Here is an 18,724-nt window from a genome sequence, read left to right as displayed (position 1 = left end):
GTAAACTTGCCGATCACCCAATTGTTTTCTGTTTTATATGTTTGTATTAAATTATCGATAAACCGCAATGGAAGGGTAATACCCACTTCTTGCATTAACCTGTTAACTTCAGCCTGAACTCCAACCTAAATATCTCATATATCGCTTACAAATGGAATACAAATTTATGTTCATATATTTTGCATCATTCAGTCTTTATAAAGAGCAAGTCTTTTATAGTGCCATACGGCCCATACCGAATTTCCAGAACGCATTTTCTATTCTTGTCTTGCCAACCAACCCGATATGTGGTAGCGGGTGTAAATTAATACACGATCATACCGCTAAATATGTAAATGATTTGCAGATAATGGTAGAGATCTTACTGTATTATCACTGCCACTATGAAGCTATAAACCAATCATAAGCAGTTCACATAATTCCGTGTGGTCACTGCGCATTGTTATTGTACTTACTATGTTTCATATTAATATCACTTATTTCTAGGCTAGAGACTTACGCGATAGTTAAAAGTTGCTCTACGGTACGTCGTTGGCATTTTTAAGAAGTGCATGGCAAGCTAATACACTTCATTTTAAAACCTTTACGCTGCACATACTAAATACCAAATGCATTTCTAAAGCGCCCTACCCAGCTGTGAACACAAAGCAGAAAAACCAAATTAAAATACAGAATACAAAAGCAAGCACATTATCCATACACTACGACATGGTGAAAATATACACAACCTAACATGAACACAAAATTCAGATGGCCAACGAAAAAGGTGAGTTTTAAGGATGGGACATGAATATTTGAAGGAACTTGGCTTCCCTGGTGTTTCGTGGGAGATCATTTCGATCATAAGCGTGGTGCAGCTACCTTGAAGCTCGATTACTGGTTACTGTTCATGTCTTTGGAATAAAGAGAAGGAGTTTGTCGTACGAGGATTTAGTAGAGTTAGTTGATGTTGCCGGAATAATGATGGTGGATTCCTATACCTCCATCTCGAGTTCCCGCACCTCTCGGAACATTGATGAAAGAGTATTCGTCGGTGGTTAATTCTCCTATAATGACATGGTCATCTTCTTTTTAGCCAGGTTTCAGTTTCAGAACGATTTTCTGGTGTAGTAGAAACCGGGATACGGTCAGTGATATGAATAGAGATTTTAAGAAAACTCCGTCTAAATCACCACGAGTTCCACGCTTTGTAATATGTGTTCTTCCAAGTAATGAGATCCCTGGCAGGAAAAAGGTTTACTTTTTGAAATCTCCCCAACTGATTGGTAGGGAGAAGGATTTTATAAAGAGGGGATGCAATGGGGTCGTTGTAGCCTACTCTATAAGTGGGGGGGGGGGGGGGCGTGCCTGGGGATCTTGCCCCAGAATTGTGGGTCATTCTGAGGCATATTTGCTTATTATTAGGTCTATGTAAGGATCCCTAGACACAAGCCTTTACTTACGAATACGGCTAAATGCAACATTCCCTCAACTGAAAGCAACATTTCCACCGACATGGCCTTTGCCCCCCTCAATTGAGCTCGCCACTGTGATCATATCAATAAACCAAACTGCGTTGAACTTTGCTTTGGAAATACAGTAGTTGTGTAGGTAAGACACATAGGTTTCTGGTAGGTCTGTATCAAAAACAGCTGACTCACTCACTACTCAGATAAGCTGTTGTATATATACACAGACAACGTATTACATTAGAGTATACGTAGAGCAGTAGAAGCTACCGGATATAGATTTTTCAAGCTCAACTGTCTAGACGCTACAGTTTCTGGGGTAGGCTATCGTTACCGCATGCAGTGAGGTAAACATAGGAGTGAGATTTGAATCCAACGACGTCCTCGAGCAACAAAATACTGTACTAGTTAATACCTGTAGTCAAAATGCCTACCTATAAATTAACTTACTTCAACGCAAAGGCCAGAGCAGAAACTGCTCGTTTCATATTTGCTGTAGCTGGTCAGGAATACGAAGACAATCGGCTAAAAAGGGAGGAATGGCCTGAACTGAGAAAGAGTAAGTTGATGGGTTTTAACATGTATACTTTATAGCTAGCCTATACTGGTGTGGAGTTTTGGTAACGTGTAGGTTTACATTTCACATTCACTGTGCATTTGACTTTGTGGGTACAATGGGGTATGTTAGGTTTGGTAGACATGGCAAGCTCTCGAAAATTCGCAAATACCGTTAGACTGTAGTTGGTGGACTAGTGGTTGAATAATAATTAATGAAATTAATAATTGAGGGCTCCTCTGGGGAAAGCAGTGCCTCTGTAATGAGCAGGACTACCATTATTAAAGATTACAATAAAAAAAAGAATAACAAAAATGTACCCATCCCCTCAATGTAAAGCATATGCTAATAAGTAGGTTTAGGGCATACACCTGTCACTTGCGGTATGAGCGGCCGTGTGAAGAAAGAGGTCGGTCTTTGAAAGGTAGAACTAGAGTTCTGTTATAGAGTATAAAGGAACCTAGTAGAACCATTGATATTGTATATCTATCCTTCACCACACCGTATTACAAGATTTCTAATTTTTATCCTTCTTTCATCTGTTGGTGGCATGGTGGTTTACAAAGCTATAACCTAATCGACTTTACAATTCTATAGTCTACAGATCCCTATCTAGTACTTTATGTTGTGATTGATCGGATAAAGAGAGAGAGAGAGAGAAGGATCACTATACTGTTGACATAATTTCTATTCGATTCATTTGTCTTCACAGCAATGCCTTTCGGACAAGTTCCTCTCCTTGAGATAGACGGCAAACCATTAGCTCATAGCGGTGCGATTAACCGAACATTAGCGAGACGTTTCAGTACGTTTGACTTACTTTAAAGTTCTGCCATACACCTCACCCGAATTTATTTTGACAAACAACAAGGACGTAAAATGAGGTTTATTGAAATTGAATGTTTATGTCGTGTCAATGCCCTTGCCATATTTTTAAGGCGTATGCGTGTGTGTGTGGTGTATGGGGGTGGGGGTGGGGGGGGGGGGGGGGGCGGGTGCTCTGGTGTAAACTGCGATTACGGGAGAACGTAGGTGGGTTGTGCGGGTATGGGTAGTTTATACTTTAAACTGTACTGTATTCAAATAAAAAGGAGTTAAACCCCTCGTCGACCTCGCGAGAGTTCCTACGGGGATAATAAGTTTGTTTTTATAGAATATAAACTTTTTCTTCTTCTTTGTTTATTTGCTTATTTGTTTGTTTATTTATATTATTTATTTTGCTTATTATTTTTTGGTCTACTGTATATTTGTGTTCATCCCTTTATTTTCAGAGCTGTATGGAGACAACGAATCCGAAGCAGCTGAAATTGACCAAGTTTGCGAATGTTTGGTTGACCTGGGCTTAGCTATGAGGAATTATTTTCATGAGAAAGATGTAGCTAGAAAGGTTTGTCTCTTAACTATGACCAAATTGTGTCAATAAACTGACAGTTATTTGATTTTTGCTGTGTTATAATTCTGCAAATAAAATATATTAGTTATTCATGTATGTACTGTATGTTTGGATAATAGAATATGAAGAGAACCAATGATCTGTCTAGGACACGTTTCGTCCTTATTGATATTTCATACGTAACAATCTTCTTCATGGTTATTCATTAGTGCATCTTGCGGCATGTTATACATAGTCCCATTAAAGTGAGGAATAGAGGATTGGTATTGTTTGAAACTAATACGATGAACATTTGCTTTCAACAAATTTCTTTATTTCAAACAGCTTCAAACCCAAGTTTGATGGGAGGTAATTCATTTCATAATATATATGGATAGACATGTTGCAAGATATCGTACAATCTGGGAAAGAGAGTACTATAGTAACTTATTTCATTGGCTTAAATCTATGGAAACATTCATAGGAATTGTTCTTGTCTGTGAAGTATATTTCCAAGGAAAAATGTGTTCTTTTGTTCATGGAGTGCATTTTCTTTCGGATGTTGCCTTACAATAATGTCTATATAACTGTGAGAATAAGATGTAAATGAAAATCACGATTAATGTTTGTATTCATAAATATATGCATGCCAAAGATACATAGACAAAGTCCTACTGAATATAACTGACACATGAATGCGTTAGCAATGATATGAATATTTCACAAATTTGCAATGTCCTGTAAAAGCAAGCAATTGTACCAACAATGTTTCTTTGATCGAATGTAATATTTATTTTACTTGACAGGAGAACATCCTCAAAGAATTGCTAGAGACAGAAGCTACTAAACACTTCAAGTTTCTTCTTAATTTGTTGGAAGCGAACGATGGCGGTAATGGATTCTATGTTGGAAACAGAGTAAGACTTTTTCCTTCACGAAAGTGTGCATAATGTGATTTATATTTCACTTCCTATGATTGTAAAAAAAATGTAATATTTGATGAAATGCACTTTAGTATACACAAAAAGCAGCATTTGATTGTAAACTGTCTCTGTCGTTTACGGCTTGTTCCATCTTTCACGCAAGTTAATTTTTTTTGTTCATTGAATAATATCTTGGCGTACTAAAAAAGAACTCTCTTTCCGTTAGCCGAATGTACAGTGAACTGGTATCTGCACACCCGACATAATAAGTAGACATGACTACAAATCCATCCACCAGATATTCATAGCTAGTACAGTAACTATACTGTTCATGTCCTGTAACACATGTTACGTGTGTTAAGAACATAACGTAGTAATTACTAATGCACGGTTGTGAGACATGAACAGTATAGTTGCTGTACCAACCATTTAGTGCGAGTTCATTAGTACGCGATTCTATAATGAAGCCGTATCTAGTCGTTTTATGCTATAACATGGATATACCCGAACATTGCCTTTCTTCGTTCTCGGCATTACGTATTGGCGTAATTTAAAAAGAGGTGTGAACTGGAATCAAGCGGTTTACCGTACCTCCTTTACTTCATCTCGTAGGCATTCTCATCTTCATAGCTTCCTTATCCAGACGCACAGTTACTTGTCTTACATGGGAACAAGTTAAAAGCTTTGCAGTTGTTACAGTGCCACCTGTAACACATGTTACCGTGTTACGAACATAACGTAGTACTTACTGATGCACGGTTTTGGGACATGAACAGCATAGTTGCTGTATACCAGCCATGAGTATGTTGGTAGTCCAGATTCGAAATCTATATCGTACTCTTAATTGGACTAAATCCATAAATTTGTAATAATTTCATCATGATTAAATTTATGTAGAGACCGATTTGGCTCTACAGGTCCGTGTATTCCATTTGATCGTAAAATATTGTTTCCATGTTTCTAACGTTCTGTAATGATCGTTTAGCTCTTTTTAGGAGGTCCATCAATGATGGCCCGTATTATGTACTAGCAACAACTGAGTACAATTTATATTAATTTAATTTACAGATTTTGCTTGTTGACATTAATCCATAGCTTCCGCCTAAAGCTTAGTCACTTCATGTGACAAAGTTATGTCATAAGAATTAAGTTCTCTGGTCGAAGATAATTTAATTTATTTTGGAGCATTCATATGGACCCTGTTTTCATCTTCTCCCACAATGAATTTTACTTTCAGTACTCAGAGTTACTTTAAGTTAGTACAAATCATTCATTCATCCATCCATTCCCGCAAAAGGCTTATAAGTACTTAATATGTGAGTGGTATACTAGCTTCATTAATTAAAAAACCGCTAATAATCCAACAAGTTTTATTTGTGTTCACATGGCCTACATGTAACCTTTTCTGACGTCACGATGCCACTTATATTACATTTCAGATATTTTTACTGAAAAAACAGCTTCACCAAAATCATTCCTTGATTTCTCATCATTTAATTTACAGTTATCTCTGGCAGACTTAGATGCAGCTACATATTTAACCGACATGGTCGCGCGTGTTCCAGGGTTAAAGGTCACAGAGCCAAAGCTACTTGCTCATGTTAATCGAATCTTGGAGACTCCCGCTCTGTCTCAATGGTTGAAGAAAAGACCGCAGACTCCATTTTGAATCAACCATTTTGTTCAGACGTAGACATAATGGTATAAGTTTTACTCATGTGACAACGTAAATCGTAAAATGTATTCTTAACTCAACTTTTTTAATAATGAAAAGTAAGTGTAAATTCATTCTTTTGTTTATTTCCACAAGTGCCTTTGTACATTCATATCCACTAGGTTAAATGATAACTTTTTGGACCAAAAATGACCGAATGCAAGAAACGGCGTAAGGGGGTTAGCATTGTCGCAAACAGAGATATTAGCATTTGTTTTAATTTCTTGCTGAAGGCAAAAGGAATCTTTTGCGATAGTGATGACACGCGTATATGTATGATGTGTGTATACATGGAAGTATAATACCCTCGGTTTAATACGTCCATGGGATGTACGTATGTTTGCGACAAACAAGCTTGTTAACACGATAACTAAAAGTGAAACTTGTTTAATGAAATGCATTTTACACTTCATAATACAAACTAATCGACAAGCAAAGACGACAGAAAACCCCTACTATCCATGTATTTTTTTTAGTTCAGCCACATATGTTGTTGTCCTGCTGTGTAATAAAAATATATAAACGTCCCGTACAGTTGATTATTGCTGTAGACTAAAAATCTGATAAAAGTTAACAAACTCGCCAATTTTACAGATGTGACCATAGTGAAACTGAAATAACGGATGTGATAATATCTCTTCCGGCAGCCGATTCACACAGAGATTACAGTAACTACTGTAAATCTTAAAGTTTTGTACAACAGTAAGTACTAGATTGTGCTGACAAATCTGATAAATCGGTAGCATGTGCTAATAGGTTTACAATAAGAACTGAGGATATTTGTAATTCCAACAAATCCCCCAAAAAACAACTGGATTTGTTGGAATTACATATATCCTCAGTTCTTACTGTAATCCTAATAGCACATGCTAGCGATTTATAGCACGATCCAGTCTTTACTTTGGTACAAAACTTTAAGATTTACAGTAGTAACTGTGTTCTCTGTGTGTATCGGGGGCTTCCAGACAACGTTATGCATTTACAGTGATTTTACATCGATATGATTAGTTTTACGCTACTTCAACAGCTCCATAGTTATAACGGTGACTAACACGTGTATGTACACATAGGTCTATTTTGTAAGGAATTTTGTAAAGGATTTTATCATCCCATGGCACCAATTGTTGACTGATATAACACAAGAAAAAGAAAATGAAGAAGAACAAGAAGTTGCTTCAAGTGTTTACTTGTGTTTCTTCATTTTGCGTTAGTCGTTAGTCGCCCGGCCCAAATACAATTTCTGAGACGTTATCACAGTACGGCTCTGGTATGACGAAAGTCGTAGTCTGCTTGTTGCCAAATTCAAGCGCCATGAAGAAACCAATGATTGAAAAAATCATTGTGAAATTGATTCGATCGTAATGTTCGTTAATGATGTCCATGTGACGAGAGAGTTTACGCCAAAATACATTTGACGCTCTCCTCGGGATCGTGAGTACACGGAGCCGTAGTCTCGTCCAGATATAGGTAGTATCCAGTCCACCAATAGACCAGATCGGCACGACCAGAAACAGGATGATTTCCAACCAGATCAGAATATTGATACATGTCTCATATTGCTTGGACTTGTCACTCATGTGACCTTTACTACTCTTTTCATTCACGAAATATTGCCAAGTCACGTGAGTAGTAATAGCCCAAGTCAGAACTGGGATGAATAAATTCATATATATGGCGATCAGTTTCCTAAAGCAATTAAAGTCCAGAAATGCGCTCCCTAAGATGTAGCGACAGTTATCTAAATCACCCTGGTTATTCTCGATGAATTTGACGACTAGCGAGAAGTGACGTTGGAACGAGAGCCTTGTCAGATACATCATGTACTGGAAAGTGACAAACATGACCATTATCACCCCGCCGCATATTACCGATACACCGCTATGCCAGGAAAATCGTTTGCACAAATCTAAGTAAAACTTTCCTCGGTATACAGTGTGGAATACGGCACAGAATAACCCGAATGATAGAAGAAGCTTCCCTGGCACTCCTGCAATGGAAGAAACGCAAAACAGCACATCATATAATATCATATTTAACAAATCAGTCATTTTCAAAATTTGTGGTGTCAGACATAACACAAACAGACCATAATAACACCTACTACAAAATATATTTCATCTTATATGTCTAAAGAGAAAACTTTTTCTTTTTTTACCATATTAACTGAAACAAACATTGCTAAAGGTTGAACTCGACCATAAAACTATAGGCATAACGGTAGGAGACCTGGTGAGATATGGAAGGGGCAGGGAAAGTATGGGATATACAATAATGTTCTCATTGTCATGCAATACTCAATAGCAAATGAAGAGTGACATGGTGGGGGGGGGCGGTTGTGGGCGGTTACATATTGTCCCCAGGCTCGACTTGGTTCTCGTCGACTACACAATATGACAGAAAATGGCTTTTTCAGATCAGAGCTTACCTCTGTTGGGGATATCCAGATACTGCAGTCGTTTGACGAGGTATCTTTCATTGAGTCCCGTGGACCATGAAAGCTGAGGAACTTGTCTCTGCGTGATTGCCCTGATCTTACAGATCATGTTGAGGAGAGGATACAGCACAAGATTGAGCATAAATGTTGCGTACGATATGAGATGAATAATCTGAGATTGTTCTCCCCATAAGCCATGTAAATAATAAGTAGCATCGTATAGTATGATAGCTATAGCGCTAAATGTACCAAGCAAAGATAAAAACCAGCTTCCGAGATGGTTCCACGGCTCAACTCCTTTATAAGTGAAAAGAAAAGAAAAGAAAGAAAGGTATTCATGATGAATTTGTAATGCCATACGTACATGATATTAGTTAGTGCTTACCGTTTTTCCATGAAAACGTATGCAAAAGCATGCATGAATTTTATCAGGGATGTGTTACTTTACATGCCCTATGAAGTAATTGGTATATGTTGTAGTGCATGTTGCGTACTATGATTCAATACAATACAATACAATACCATGAAGTGTAGCGTTGCGTAGCACAGTGTAGTGTAGCCTAATGTAGTGTAGTTCAGTGCAGTGTAGTGTAGTTCAGTGCATTGTAGTGCTGCACTTCAGTGCAGTAAAGTGTCTATGTAACTGTAAGATGTAACATGGTGGCGTGGTATGGTTTGGTATAGTATGAACTACATCGTCCTGTATAAAAACAGGTCAAGTCACCTAGATCTCGATCCGTGTAACGGTTAACCTTTCCATGAAAATTCCACCAGAAACTATCACACTGAGGGCAAATGAGTTCGCGATGTCCTGAATCACTGTGTGAAGAGCTGTCTCCGTTGATAAAGGGTTGTAACCGGTACTTCTCTGGCCCACAGTTATCTTCGTCCTTGTAGTAGCCCTGTCCACTGACGTCCAGGTTTTTGTGCAACACTTCAATCTCCTCCCACGTGGACTTTTGACCGTCGCCCTATTGGTGTAAAGAAAATCAGGGCAAATCCGTCTCTTCAGTCAATATCCATTCATCTTTCTCTCAGTCCACAATTATTATTCTGTGAAGCAGTGCGTATGAAACATGTTTGCTATACTTATATGGTTTCAGTCGACATGAGTGGCGTCTGTTACCGTATGGTATTTTTGGCACCGTTATTAATGAATGGGCTTGCGGCTCAATGTCAGTAATGCGACACCAGCGTTCGCGAAGAAAAATCTGAATGAATTATCAACTCAGACTTGTGTCTAGTTCAAAACTTACTGAATCTAGTTTTTAGTGAACCCAGGTGCTAGGAAGTCTAACCGAAATTTAATTGGAAACTCTATTAACGTAATGATTTTGTATTAACACCGGCTTATACGAAACCTCTGTTTTTAGAAAATTACGAGACATGCTTGTGATTTCGCGCCGATTCCTGCTCCATGCAGAAACCACCACATGATATTCTCATTCGACGGCCAAGAGTAAAATAAGTAAGAAAGGTGAAGACACCCTATTCTTCAAGGCTGCAGAGAGCAGTCAAGTTGGTTCGAAATCAATGGAACGACAGTACCAAGCACCATTTCCCAATTAACAACTCACAAGTACTAAGTCTATGGAAGACTTCGCTGAACTCAGTTGAACCCCTCTGCACAAAAACTATTTAGAACTGGATAGTTTCATTTACTCCCGGTGGGTTCTGAAACATTTGCCTCCTTTCATAACAAGCATAAGCTTATACTTGGAAGAAATTCAAAACTCTTTTTCTCTGACCAAATGTGTCCGTGGATACCCCAAAATGAGTCAAAGAATTGTTCCCATATTTCTTTATGGCCAACATGGCTAATGGTTTTTGTAATATTTGTACTTACCTGAACTGATTGGCTCGTGTGTTGAATCTGACAACGGAAACATTGCCTTTCAACAACTAGTTTCCTTTGATGAAAAATGCATGACATTTTCATTGCCGCCCATACAATGGAAGAAATCCTATTGTTACTAATGTCCACGTAATGGTCTGATTCTTTATACCTCTTATCAGGTATCCGTCTCTTGTGAATCGATGTCAAAGGTCGATTTGGCCCATCGTCACTTGGTATCAGAGGTTGGCTCAGTCCATTCTCGCTTGATAACAGATGTTGGTTTAGTTCATCCCACTCGTCCTCCTCACTCGAATAATAGCAGGTATCCATTTGGTGACAATCACTCCAAAATCTTGCTTGCCGGAAAGTCTTGAGCTGGAAGAGGAAGAGACTACTTGTTTCCGCCGAGAAAACTTTCATACCACTGCCCTTTTTGTGGGATACGGTGTATGATATTGACTTACATGAATGCGAATATTACAGTTTCATTAACAAAAACAGACGTTGTGGCTGTGGAATGAATGACGATAACAGAATGAAGACGTTAACCACCCAGTTTGACATATTCACATAAAGCTCCATAAAATGCATTTACATGTGGAGTTAAAATTGATATTCTGTTCCATGGATGAATATTTGACAAAGAAAATACTATTTTTGTAAACCTTTCCTTCGAGAATCAAATATGGCAAGGGAAAGAAGAACTGTTATAGGCCACTTAATGACCTCTCTTGTACTATGATTATATAGTACGAATATGAGCTTCAAAGCTATGACGCAATAAATGTTACTAAAAATAAATAGATTGTGCTCATTATCATTCGAAAAAAATGGCAGTCACTTATGAGAAAGTATATTCCTATCATGTTGGGCAGTTATACCGGTTTTCAAAGTACCTCATGCAAACCTTGAACTTGACTTGAACAACTTGCAAAGTGAAATCGTGCGACACGAGATTATATTATGTCATTACTTTATATAGTTTTGCAATCATGTCATTGGGATTGATTGCTTATGGCAAGAAATGTTCATTGTAGTTTTAACTTTTGTCAACATGAAAAGTGAAAGCATCATATTCCATTTCCTCCTTTCTTACAGAGATACTAGACAATGCACAAAATTAGAATATAGAGGTGACTCACAAATGTTTTCCTTTGTACCGTCGATGTCAATCGTTATGTTTTTTCTTTCCTTCTTTACAACAACCCAACACCTTTGTTAATGCGTTGCGTGTGTGAGTGTATGGGGGGAAGGGGGGGGGCGCTTTTGTTTTGTCCGACTGGATATGGCTCCATTGTATCCACGCAGAAAGTTAGTAGAGAGCATAACCCTTAAAAGTTATATCTATAGTTTATTAACTGTTTGATTCGGGGAAATGTATGACGAAAAGTCGGTATTTTGAAGGTGACAGAACTCTTCTCTGGAGATATCACATTGATGATGCTTAAGGGAAATATTGTCAGCCGTTATAAGTCACTCTTGAGCAATGAAAGACACAATTCAAAGACTTGATCGTCGCCTCTTGGATTATAATACTTAAAAGTGTAAAGTGCCCTGATAAGGGTCGGTCGATTCACCTTAATTATACCCTGAAAACTGTTTGGAATATAATTGCTCACCAAACAAGGTAAGTCAAAAGGAAAAATATCTTGCTTCTTTCAACAAGTACTCACGGGAAGTGTTGCAGCGACTTAAGTTTTTAATATGTTTTGGGAAAATATGATTCAAATTAGGCAGTTTTTAGTTTTGGATGGTAAGCGCATTACTTGCAAGATCGTCATATTCTTAGAAATCCAAGAATAACCAAAAAAGGCACTTATTACAGCTGATGCATCTACAGTACTTTTCATTGTTTTTAAGTTTCATAAGTCCTTGCATGTTCGCAAGATCATTGCTGGTACAACATATTGAAGTTTGACCGTCTATGCAACTATGGTTCATTGTTTGAGAATTTCAAAAGATGTTGGAGGGGGGGGGGGGGCATTGACTAATGGATGATTACAACAAATGAAGAGGGCATTCCAATGTGTCCTACTTAGATAATAAATATTTTGCAAAAATCACTCCCGTGAAAAAATATATGTTCATTAAATTGTGTGCACTTACCTCAATACGTACAGCAGATCTGTAAATTAGTTATGAACACCACAACGCGTTGAATAGCAAATGATATCTTATAGTGAAACCGTTACCTGTTTTTAACATGATTCTCTTTGTTGTAATGCATCGAAAGCGTAAACTATGCGACAATGCATACATTTACGTCATGCTGAAGTCGTTACAGCGCAACTACATAGAAGAAGGAAGTATGATGCCTCTAGTCACAGAGTACTATGTTTTGGAACGGACACCGTAACTTCCCGTTTATAACATGACCATCTATGAGGAAGAACGACCTACATTGCATTTTTGTTGTTGTTACTGTTTGGTGAATCCTCTCTGTGTTGAAGGTGACGAGACTATTTTCGTAACACACACAAACACTCACACAGAAACACAGGCGCACAAAACAAAACTAGTGGAAGGTGTAGCAAGTGTAGTTCTGTGTCAGTGGTTCAGTTATCGTCGGGTAGTATAGCTTATCCAGAAGGATCGCCTGGTTTGGAAAAACAGCAACACCTTTGTTTTGTTTTATCAATTCTCGAAAAAAAGGATATCATAAAGTGGAGTGTTAGCTCAGTGTTAGCTCAGTGGTTAACACCGGTGGAGTGGAGTGTTAGCTCAGTGGAGTGTTAGCTCGTGGAGTGTTAGCTCAGTGGTTAACACCGGTGCCTTTCAATCATAAGGTCCCCGGTTCGAGTCCCTCCCAGATTAATGTATGTCGTCCAGTTACAGGGTTGTTGACAATTAACAATTCATAATCATGGACGTTAAATATGAATGTGAGAGACTGACTTCGGTCAGCTTGCGGCTTTGATAAGCCAATTAGGCTTCTTCGCGAGTTCCTGCTTGCAGGAGGATCTAATATACATACATACATACATACATAAAGAAAGAGCACGATTGTGTGCATTTTGTTATACGTACATTGCTAATGGCAGTTTCGTTTGAAGCAGGAAACTTGCCAAGTAATGTGCCCATTTAGAAACAATCAAAAGGGTAATGTTTGGTGTAAAAGCTCTATTCCTTACCTCCTTCCCTAGTTTTAATGTTGAAACCGCATTTTTTTCGTTTTAATCAATCACTTTAAACAATCAATCACGTTTTAATCAATCAATACGAAGTCTCACTGTAAAAACTAAAACTGAGTCTCACAATTATTAAAGATAAATACGAAAATTGTTTAAGACAATCTGCGACATTCATTCGTGATTTTAACACTTTCAATAAATTCATAAATGAAAGCATTCGGCAAATTGCTTCCAAGATATATATATATATATATATATATATATATATATATAAATATATATATATATATAAATATTATATACTGTTGTACACGCATATACCTTAGTCTGACTTGTCCTTTCAAGTATATTATTTATTACTATTTATTGTATGATCTAGTTCAAGTAAAATTAAGCAGTGTTAAATTTCATTTTTCGCGGAAGCTGCTCTCGTTATTAAATTAACGTGAAAAAGAAATGAAATGTACATCTCTGCATGCTAAGTCAATCGACATTTCCCCTCAATATTAATATCGTTTCTCTTTTCCATGAAAAAATGGTTTAGCAAGGTACTTTACTACTGATACTGTCAGAACACAGCTTGTGTCAACAATCGTGAAAAAAAAGTTGTTAGTTTTACTGTGCCAAAGAGAAACTGAACTTTTAAGTAGCTGCAGCAGGAAAAGTATCCGGATCATCGGAACACATGACACTTTTTCACTTTTCAGTAATTAGTTTCGATATGTAGCAAGCCAAAACCAACACTACGGAGACAATTGCTGAATCCTTGTGTAGGCTTTCAATAAGGTTTCACCCGTTACGACACTATACTCTTGTTTCATGGCCTTCAGTCTGCCATCGTTTGTACAAATATAATTGTTTCAATTCTCCAGCATAATCTCCTATCAATTATTCACTCGGTTGGTCTTTGAGAGACTTGCTCATAACTAACAATTTAAGGAGAAAATTAACCCAAATCGTTATTGTCTTCGCACGATGTGAGAATAGTTAAATGTAGAACTTAAAGCACTGTTAAACCCAGTTAAAGTTGGTTGGTGTTGCATAAAATGTTCGATGGTTCCTCATTGCAATTTGTGAAATAGGGGAGACTTTACCGCTAGACGATTATTTATTGAGTTAATAGGATCAGGTTTCAAGGAACAAGGAATGCATATATCTAACTCCCGTCGTGATACCTTGTTCCTTTCCTGAGACATAAAATTGAGAAATTCATACATTGTATTTGGAGAATTATCCTACATTACAATACACTAAACTGTCTCTGTTTTTTTGGACTGAAGATATAATTACGCCCACCACCCCAGCCTTTAACTATTGAAATTACTAGTTGTGATGAAGTCCCTTGACCACACTTTACCAACATAAAATAACATCACTTTATACAAATGAAATATTTTACAAGGGCATATAATTAATTCAATTGGACCAAACAGTTTTTGGTGTATTCGGTACCATTACTACAGATTATAAATTAGTCATCCAAATAAAGTGAAGGTGTATCAATATTGTGTAGGCTTATCATGAAAACGGGTTATGAAAATGAGATGTGGATCAATGTTCTTCTGATCAGTAGGTCTTCATAAATGTTTTAATATTTAAGTTGCATTATCACTTTAAAAAAGAATGTTAAAACAAAAACATAACAGGGGACTCTCTATAAATGAGAGTTTAATGAATTGTATAGTCGTGATGATAAGAATAATAGTAATCCGATTCAACAAGTCATCAAGGATCATAAAAAGGTAATAAAGTAATACAGAGTTTCGGGTGCAGTGGACTTTTTATTGTCAAGAAGATATAATGACCTAACTTAGGTTTACGTGTTTATATAATTTGGTCAGTAACATGGAACATTGTTGAGATTTAAAAGTAAAACATGTTTGGTTTGCCCCACTTCGCTAGCCTTTATATTCTGGAACTGTTAAAGAACTGTTAGAGATGGTCTTGTTTGATTATACATATGGCATATCTTGTATTCTCCAAGACTATAGTTCGGAAAGAATATCGACCTCTCCCGTTGCCACAATTCCCTTTAAACTGGGGTAAATTGCTAGAAGAGTTCAGGATTTCTTCACCAAAACCGCCTTTACTAACCTAGAATGGTATATCCCATATAAATCCTCTACTACTTTTGATCACTCTTCCCTGAAATCTTTTCATTTTACCCCCACATCTCGTATCATCTACATTGCTAGGAACTCTTTTAGCTGGATATGATGAAAATGAACTGAAAGCTGCTTGTTACGGTATATACTGTTCATCTTTACGTATTTATCACCACTCATACTTGAATGACTTTAACAAGTAGAATACCTTTACTGGTGTCATTAATCTATATAGCTAGATCGAAACTACTACTATATAGCTTAGAGTTTTCACACTCTGTTAAAAGATCCCACCCTACTTCAATTGGCAGAAAACAAGGTAGTTACCCTTCAAGGGTACTTGAAGAGTTTTAAAATAGTAACTAGACATTTGTTTCACATACAGGCCTGCTACAATGATGGCGACACCGAGGCTTTTGCAAGGCACCTCCAATCTTCTTCTGCTTTACTCTACTCACGTATTTCCCAAGGTAAGGAGACTGTTATCACTTCAATGTACCAATTTGCTGAGCAATGTTGTGATGTGATATATGTTACCCATTTGACTTTCTATTGTAAAATAACGTTAATTATTAAAATCCTAAAACACTCACACTGCTGGTAATAGCCAGTGTCGTAATTATTTTTTAATTATTATTATTATTTTTTTTATTATTGTCGTCTTTTAATGAGGGTAGTCCTGCTCAGTGCAGAAGCACTGCTTGCCAGAGGAGCCCTCCTTACTACAAATGGGGGCGGTAATTTCGTTCTCTTGAATAGTAATGTCATCAAAATTGGGAGTAAAATACACTCGGTTGGAGTTAATAAAATTATTAATGAAGGTTTTTCTGGCACTGTCTTAATTTGGACCTGTGGTGATGTCCAAAATGCTAGACTTAGTGGAAGCCTTAAAAAGGAGATAAATTTGGTCAGACGGGTCAACAATACGATAGCTTTTACTGTTTATTAGATTTTACCGAGCTATGTTCCAGATTGTGTTTAAGAAGACTTAACTTTCTTCCCAACAATTTTAGGATCTTTTCGCCAGCAATCTCACTAAAAGATCTCTTTAATTTATTTGTTTTCTGCTGATGGATAAGACAATTTCCTTCATTCTGGGATTACAAAAGTGGCTTGAACTATCTAGTTTCCTGGATGGAGATGATCGAGCTGGAGAATGTTAGCTTCGCAAAGAAGGTGTGGGAGTTATGAGCTGACATAGTTAATACTAATATGAAGATCTTTGAAGGAACTGGAAATGTTATTATTCATCAGATAATGGAGATTAAGAATTTGAAAAGTAAAATATTTTTATTTAGTTCTTCAACGGTTAGTGTAGATTTAGGTTGGAAAGGGCCGAGACAATGGCGTAACAAATTTAGCGAGCTCAACAAAGAATCTACTAAGTCAACTGGGGAGGAGTCAATGATTTTTTTTTAGTGCGATTGTTTCGGAGTGGCTATTTGGGAATGAGATTCTTGTTTTGAACTTTCATCAAGTCTGTTCTGTTTTATTTATTGATAGTTTGTATAGTGCTACATGTTTGCCTCCAATTTTCAGTATGTTTATTTTCTTTAAATGCGTGCACTCTTATTTTGTGTGGTTTCCACCACATGTTAGACATTTTGTTTCGTTTTAACAGTTGTCGAATGTGTGGCCAAAGCCTTGACATTTCTAGCATTGGAGGACTGGTGGACTTTCTTGGTATTGCTCTACTCTATGTTTCGAACATCCTAGGGTCAACTATTTTTTTAACAAGGTTGTCTCATGGTTATCTTAGTTATTGATATTTAACAAAATTTGGTTTATTCCCCTGATTAATAAGTTCTATTTAGTTGTCAGTAACACCAGGGTTAATACCACAAACAACTGCGGAGTTATTTTTGGACGCATTTGTTTTAGGTTTTAGAAGAGAATTTGTAGACTCTGGGTTTCCTGGTGTTATTTCAATGTTTCTAGGTTCTGATTGGGGATATTAAGGTGTTGGGTCTGGCTTTCTTGAAAAGTTTGGCAAAGACAAACAGGGTTTTGGGAAGCTTCAACTGAGACTCCGGAAGATTTTATTTCTTATCCTGGTTTGGTTTTGGAGCTTTTTTTGGACAAAGAGTGACTCCGTCGAAGCAGGCTGTAAAAAACCCTTTTAGTAGCACTAATTCTATCTAGGGTTTTATATGGTGCAGCCACACTGACTTTGAAGTCGGGTGATTTGAAGAAGTATTACATTCTGGGAAGGTCAATCTGTGGTGCGTTGCTTAACATCAGATGGCAAAACCATGTTTCAAACGGCTGCATGAGATGATTGGCGGTCGGTTGTGTTTCTCATCCAACGAAATCATTCGTAGGAAAACCATGTGGCTTGGACATGCGGCAAGACAGGGTGGCTTTGCACGTGCTGCGATTGGTGGTCTTCCTGCCGGTACTCGTCGCGGTCCTGGCAGACCTCGTCTTCGATGGGTCGACAATATTATTTCATGGTCAGGACTGTCTTCTGCCAAACTCGTCGATGCTGGCATACGACATGCTAAAATCAAACCAATGACAATTGTACATCACCATTATAACTTGCGTAGAAGAGGGCTTTCGACGGGTTCTTTCCTATAAAGAAACATGATTATGAGCTTCCAATCTGACAAAAAATAGCTTGTCGTAACGTTTTGAAGAAAAAAAAACAGACTCAAAAGAGTGATCCTAGAAACGATAGGTTTAACATTTGAAACCGCTTTATTTTGTGCCCTTTGGATTTTACCAAATGCAACATAAATAAAGTGCACTGAAACAACACAAATATGTAAAAACTGTCACCAATTCGTGGGAGAACACTAAAGAGGAAGGTTGACGTGCACTTTGATACTACACTATGTCAATCAATGGGAACCGTCCATCAACAATCACCAGAGATCACCACCAGTAACTGGCCATCATTCCCAATAACTCTACTTGTCCGTTTTACTTGAAATAAATCCGTGCACATAGTGATGTATTTTCATATAGTGATAGAAGAGGGATGAAATTACATTGATTCAATTTTCACTTTTTATATGCTAGCAATAAAGCTTTATACAAGTCGCAAACTGCAGGGAAATCTTCAAAACAGTTTACTTGTATTCAAAATATTCAATAATTAGGAAGCTCAAATGAAATTGGTCTCGTTAAGCTGTGGATTTTTACTGCCACAATAACACTCCTTAAAAATTACTATTAGTTAGCGTATTGTTCCAAAGATTC

The 18,724-nt window shown here is 37.3% G+C and overlaps 3 protein-coding genes across 4 annotated transcripts in view; 2 read left to right on the top strand and 1 right to left on the bottom strand.

The window, feature by feature from the left end:
* The window catches only part of LOC139969152 (adhesion G-protein coupled receptor G4-like), an 89,904-nt gene that overhangs the window by 37,450 nt on the left and 33,730 nt on the right, over positions 1-18,724 (top strand). The gene's annotated exons all lie outside the window — the stretch shown is intronic.
* LOC139969162 (probable glutathione S-transferase 5) lies at positions 1,620-7,186 on the top strand. The gene is made up of 5 exons (XM_071974006.1): positions 1,620-2,007; positions 2,717-2,809; positions 3,276-3,391; positions 4,183-4,293; positions 5,804-7,186. Exons 1-5 carry the CDS (start codon positions 1,875-1,877, stop codon positions 5,966-5,968), a joined length of 618 nt encoding a protein of 205 aa, XP_071830107.1. The 5' UTR covers positions 1,620-1,874; the 3' UTR covers positions 5,969-7,186.
* Positions 6,084-12,596, bottom strand: LOC139969157 (uncharacterized). Of its 2 annotated transcripts, none has more exons than XM_071974000.1 (5): positions 12,391-12,596; positions 10,294-10,794; positions 9,172-9,418; positions 8,439-8,744; positions 6,084-8,000 (listed from the first exon to the last, which is right to left on the bottom strand). In XM_071974000.1, exons 2-5 carry the CDS (start codon positions 10,702-10,704, stop codon positions 7,228-7,230), a joined length of 1,737 nt encoding a protein of 578 aa, XP_071830101.1. In that variant the 5' UTR covers positions 10,705-10,794; positions 12,391-12,596; the 3' UTR covers positions 6,084-7,227. The 2 variants fall into 2 exon arrangements, with proteins under 2 accessions (XP_071830101.1, XP_071830102.1); XM_071974001.1 differs by having other exon boundaries at positions 10,294-10,659; positions 12,391-12,595.

This window comes from Apostichopus japonicus, chromosome 6 (genome assembly GCF_037975245.1).
Source record: "Apostichopus japonicus isolate 1M-3 chromosome 6, ASM3797524v1, whole genome shotgun sequence".
Lineage (NCBI taxonomy): Eukaryota > Metazoa > Echinodermata > Holothuroidea > Aspidochirotida > Stichopodidae > Apostichopus > Apostichopus japonicus.
The sequence above is the reverse complement of the archived record's forward strand: the minus strand, read 5'-3'. Positions and strand labels throughout refer to the sequence as shown.

What these genes read in the sequence shown, in the direction of transcription:
- LOC139969162 (XM_071974006.1), top strand. Translation starts at nt 1,875, where the DNA reads ATGCCTACCTATAAATTAACTTACTTCAACGCAAAGGCCAGAGCAGAA. An exon ending in ATGGCCTGAACTGAGAAAGA is followed by an intron (nt 2,008 to 2,716) that starts GTAAGTTGATGG and finishes TTGTCTTCACAG; the next exon opens with CAATGCCTTTCGGACAAGTT. An exon ending in AACATTAGCGAGACGTTTCA is followed by an intron (nt 2,810 to 3,275) that starts GTACGTTTGACT and finishes CTTTATTTTCAG; the next exon opens with AGCTGTATGGAGACAACGAA.
- LOC139969157 (XM_071974000.1), bottom strand. Translation starts at nt 10,704, where the DNA reads ATGAAAGTTTTCTCGGCGGAAACAAGTAGTCTCTTCCTCTTCCAGCTC. An exon ending in ACACGAGCCAATCAGTTCAG is followed by an intron (nt 9,419 to 10,293) that starts GTAAGTACAAAT and finishes TTACACCAATAG; the next exon opens with GGCGACGGTCAAAAGTCCAC. An exon ending in TTACACGGATCGAGATCTAG is followed by an intron (nt 8,745 to 9,171) that starts GTGACTTGACCT and finishes TCACTTATAAAG; the next exon opens with GAGTTGAGCCGTGGAACCAT.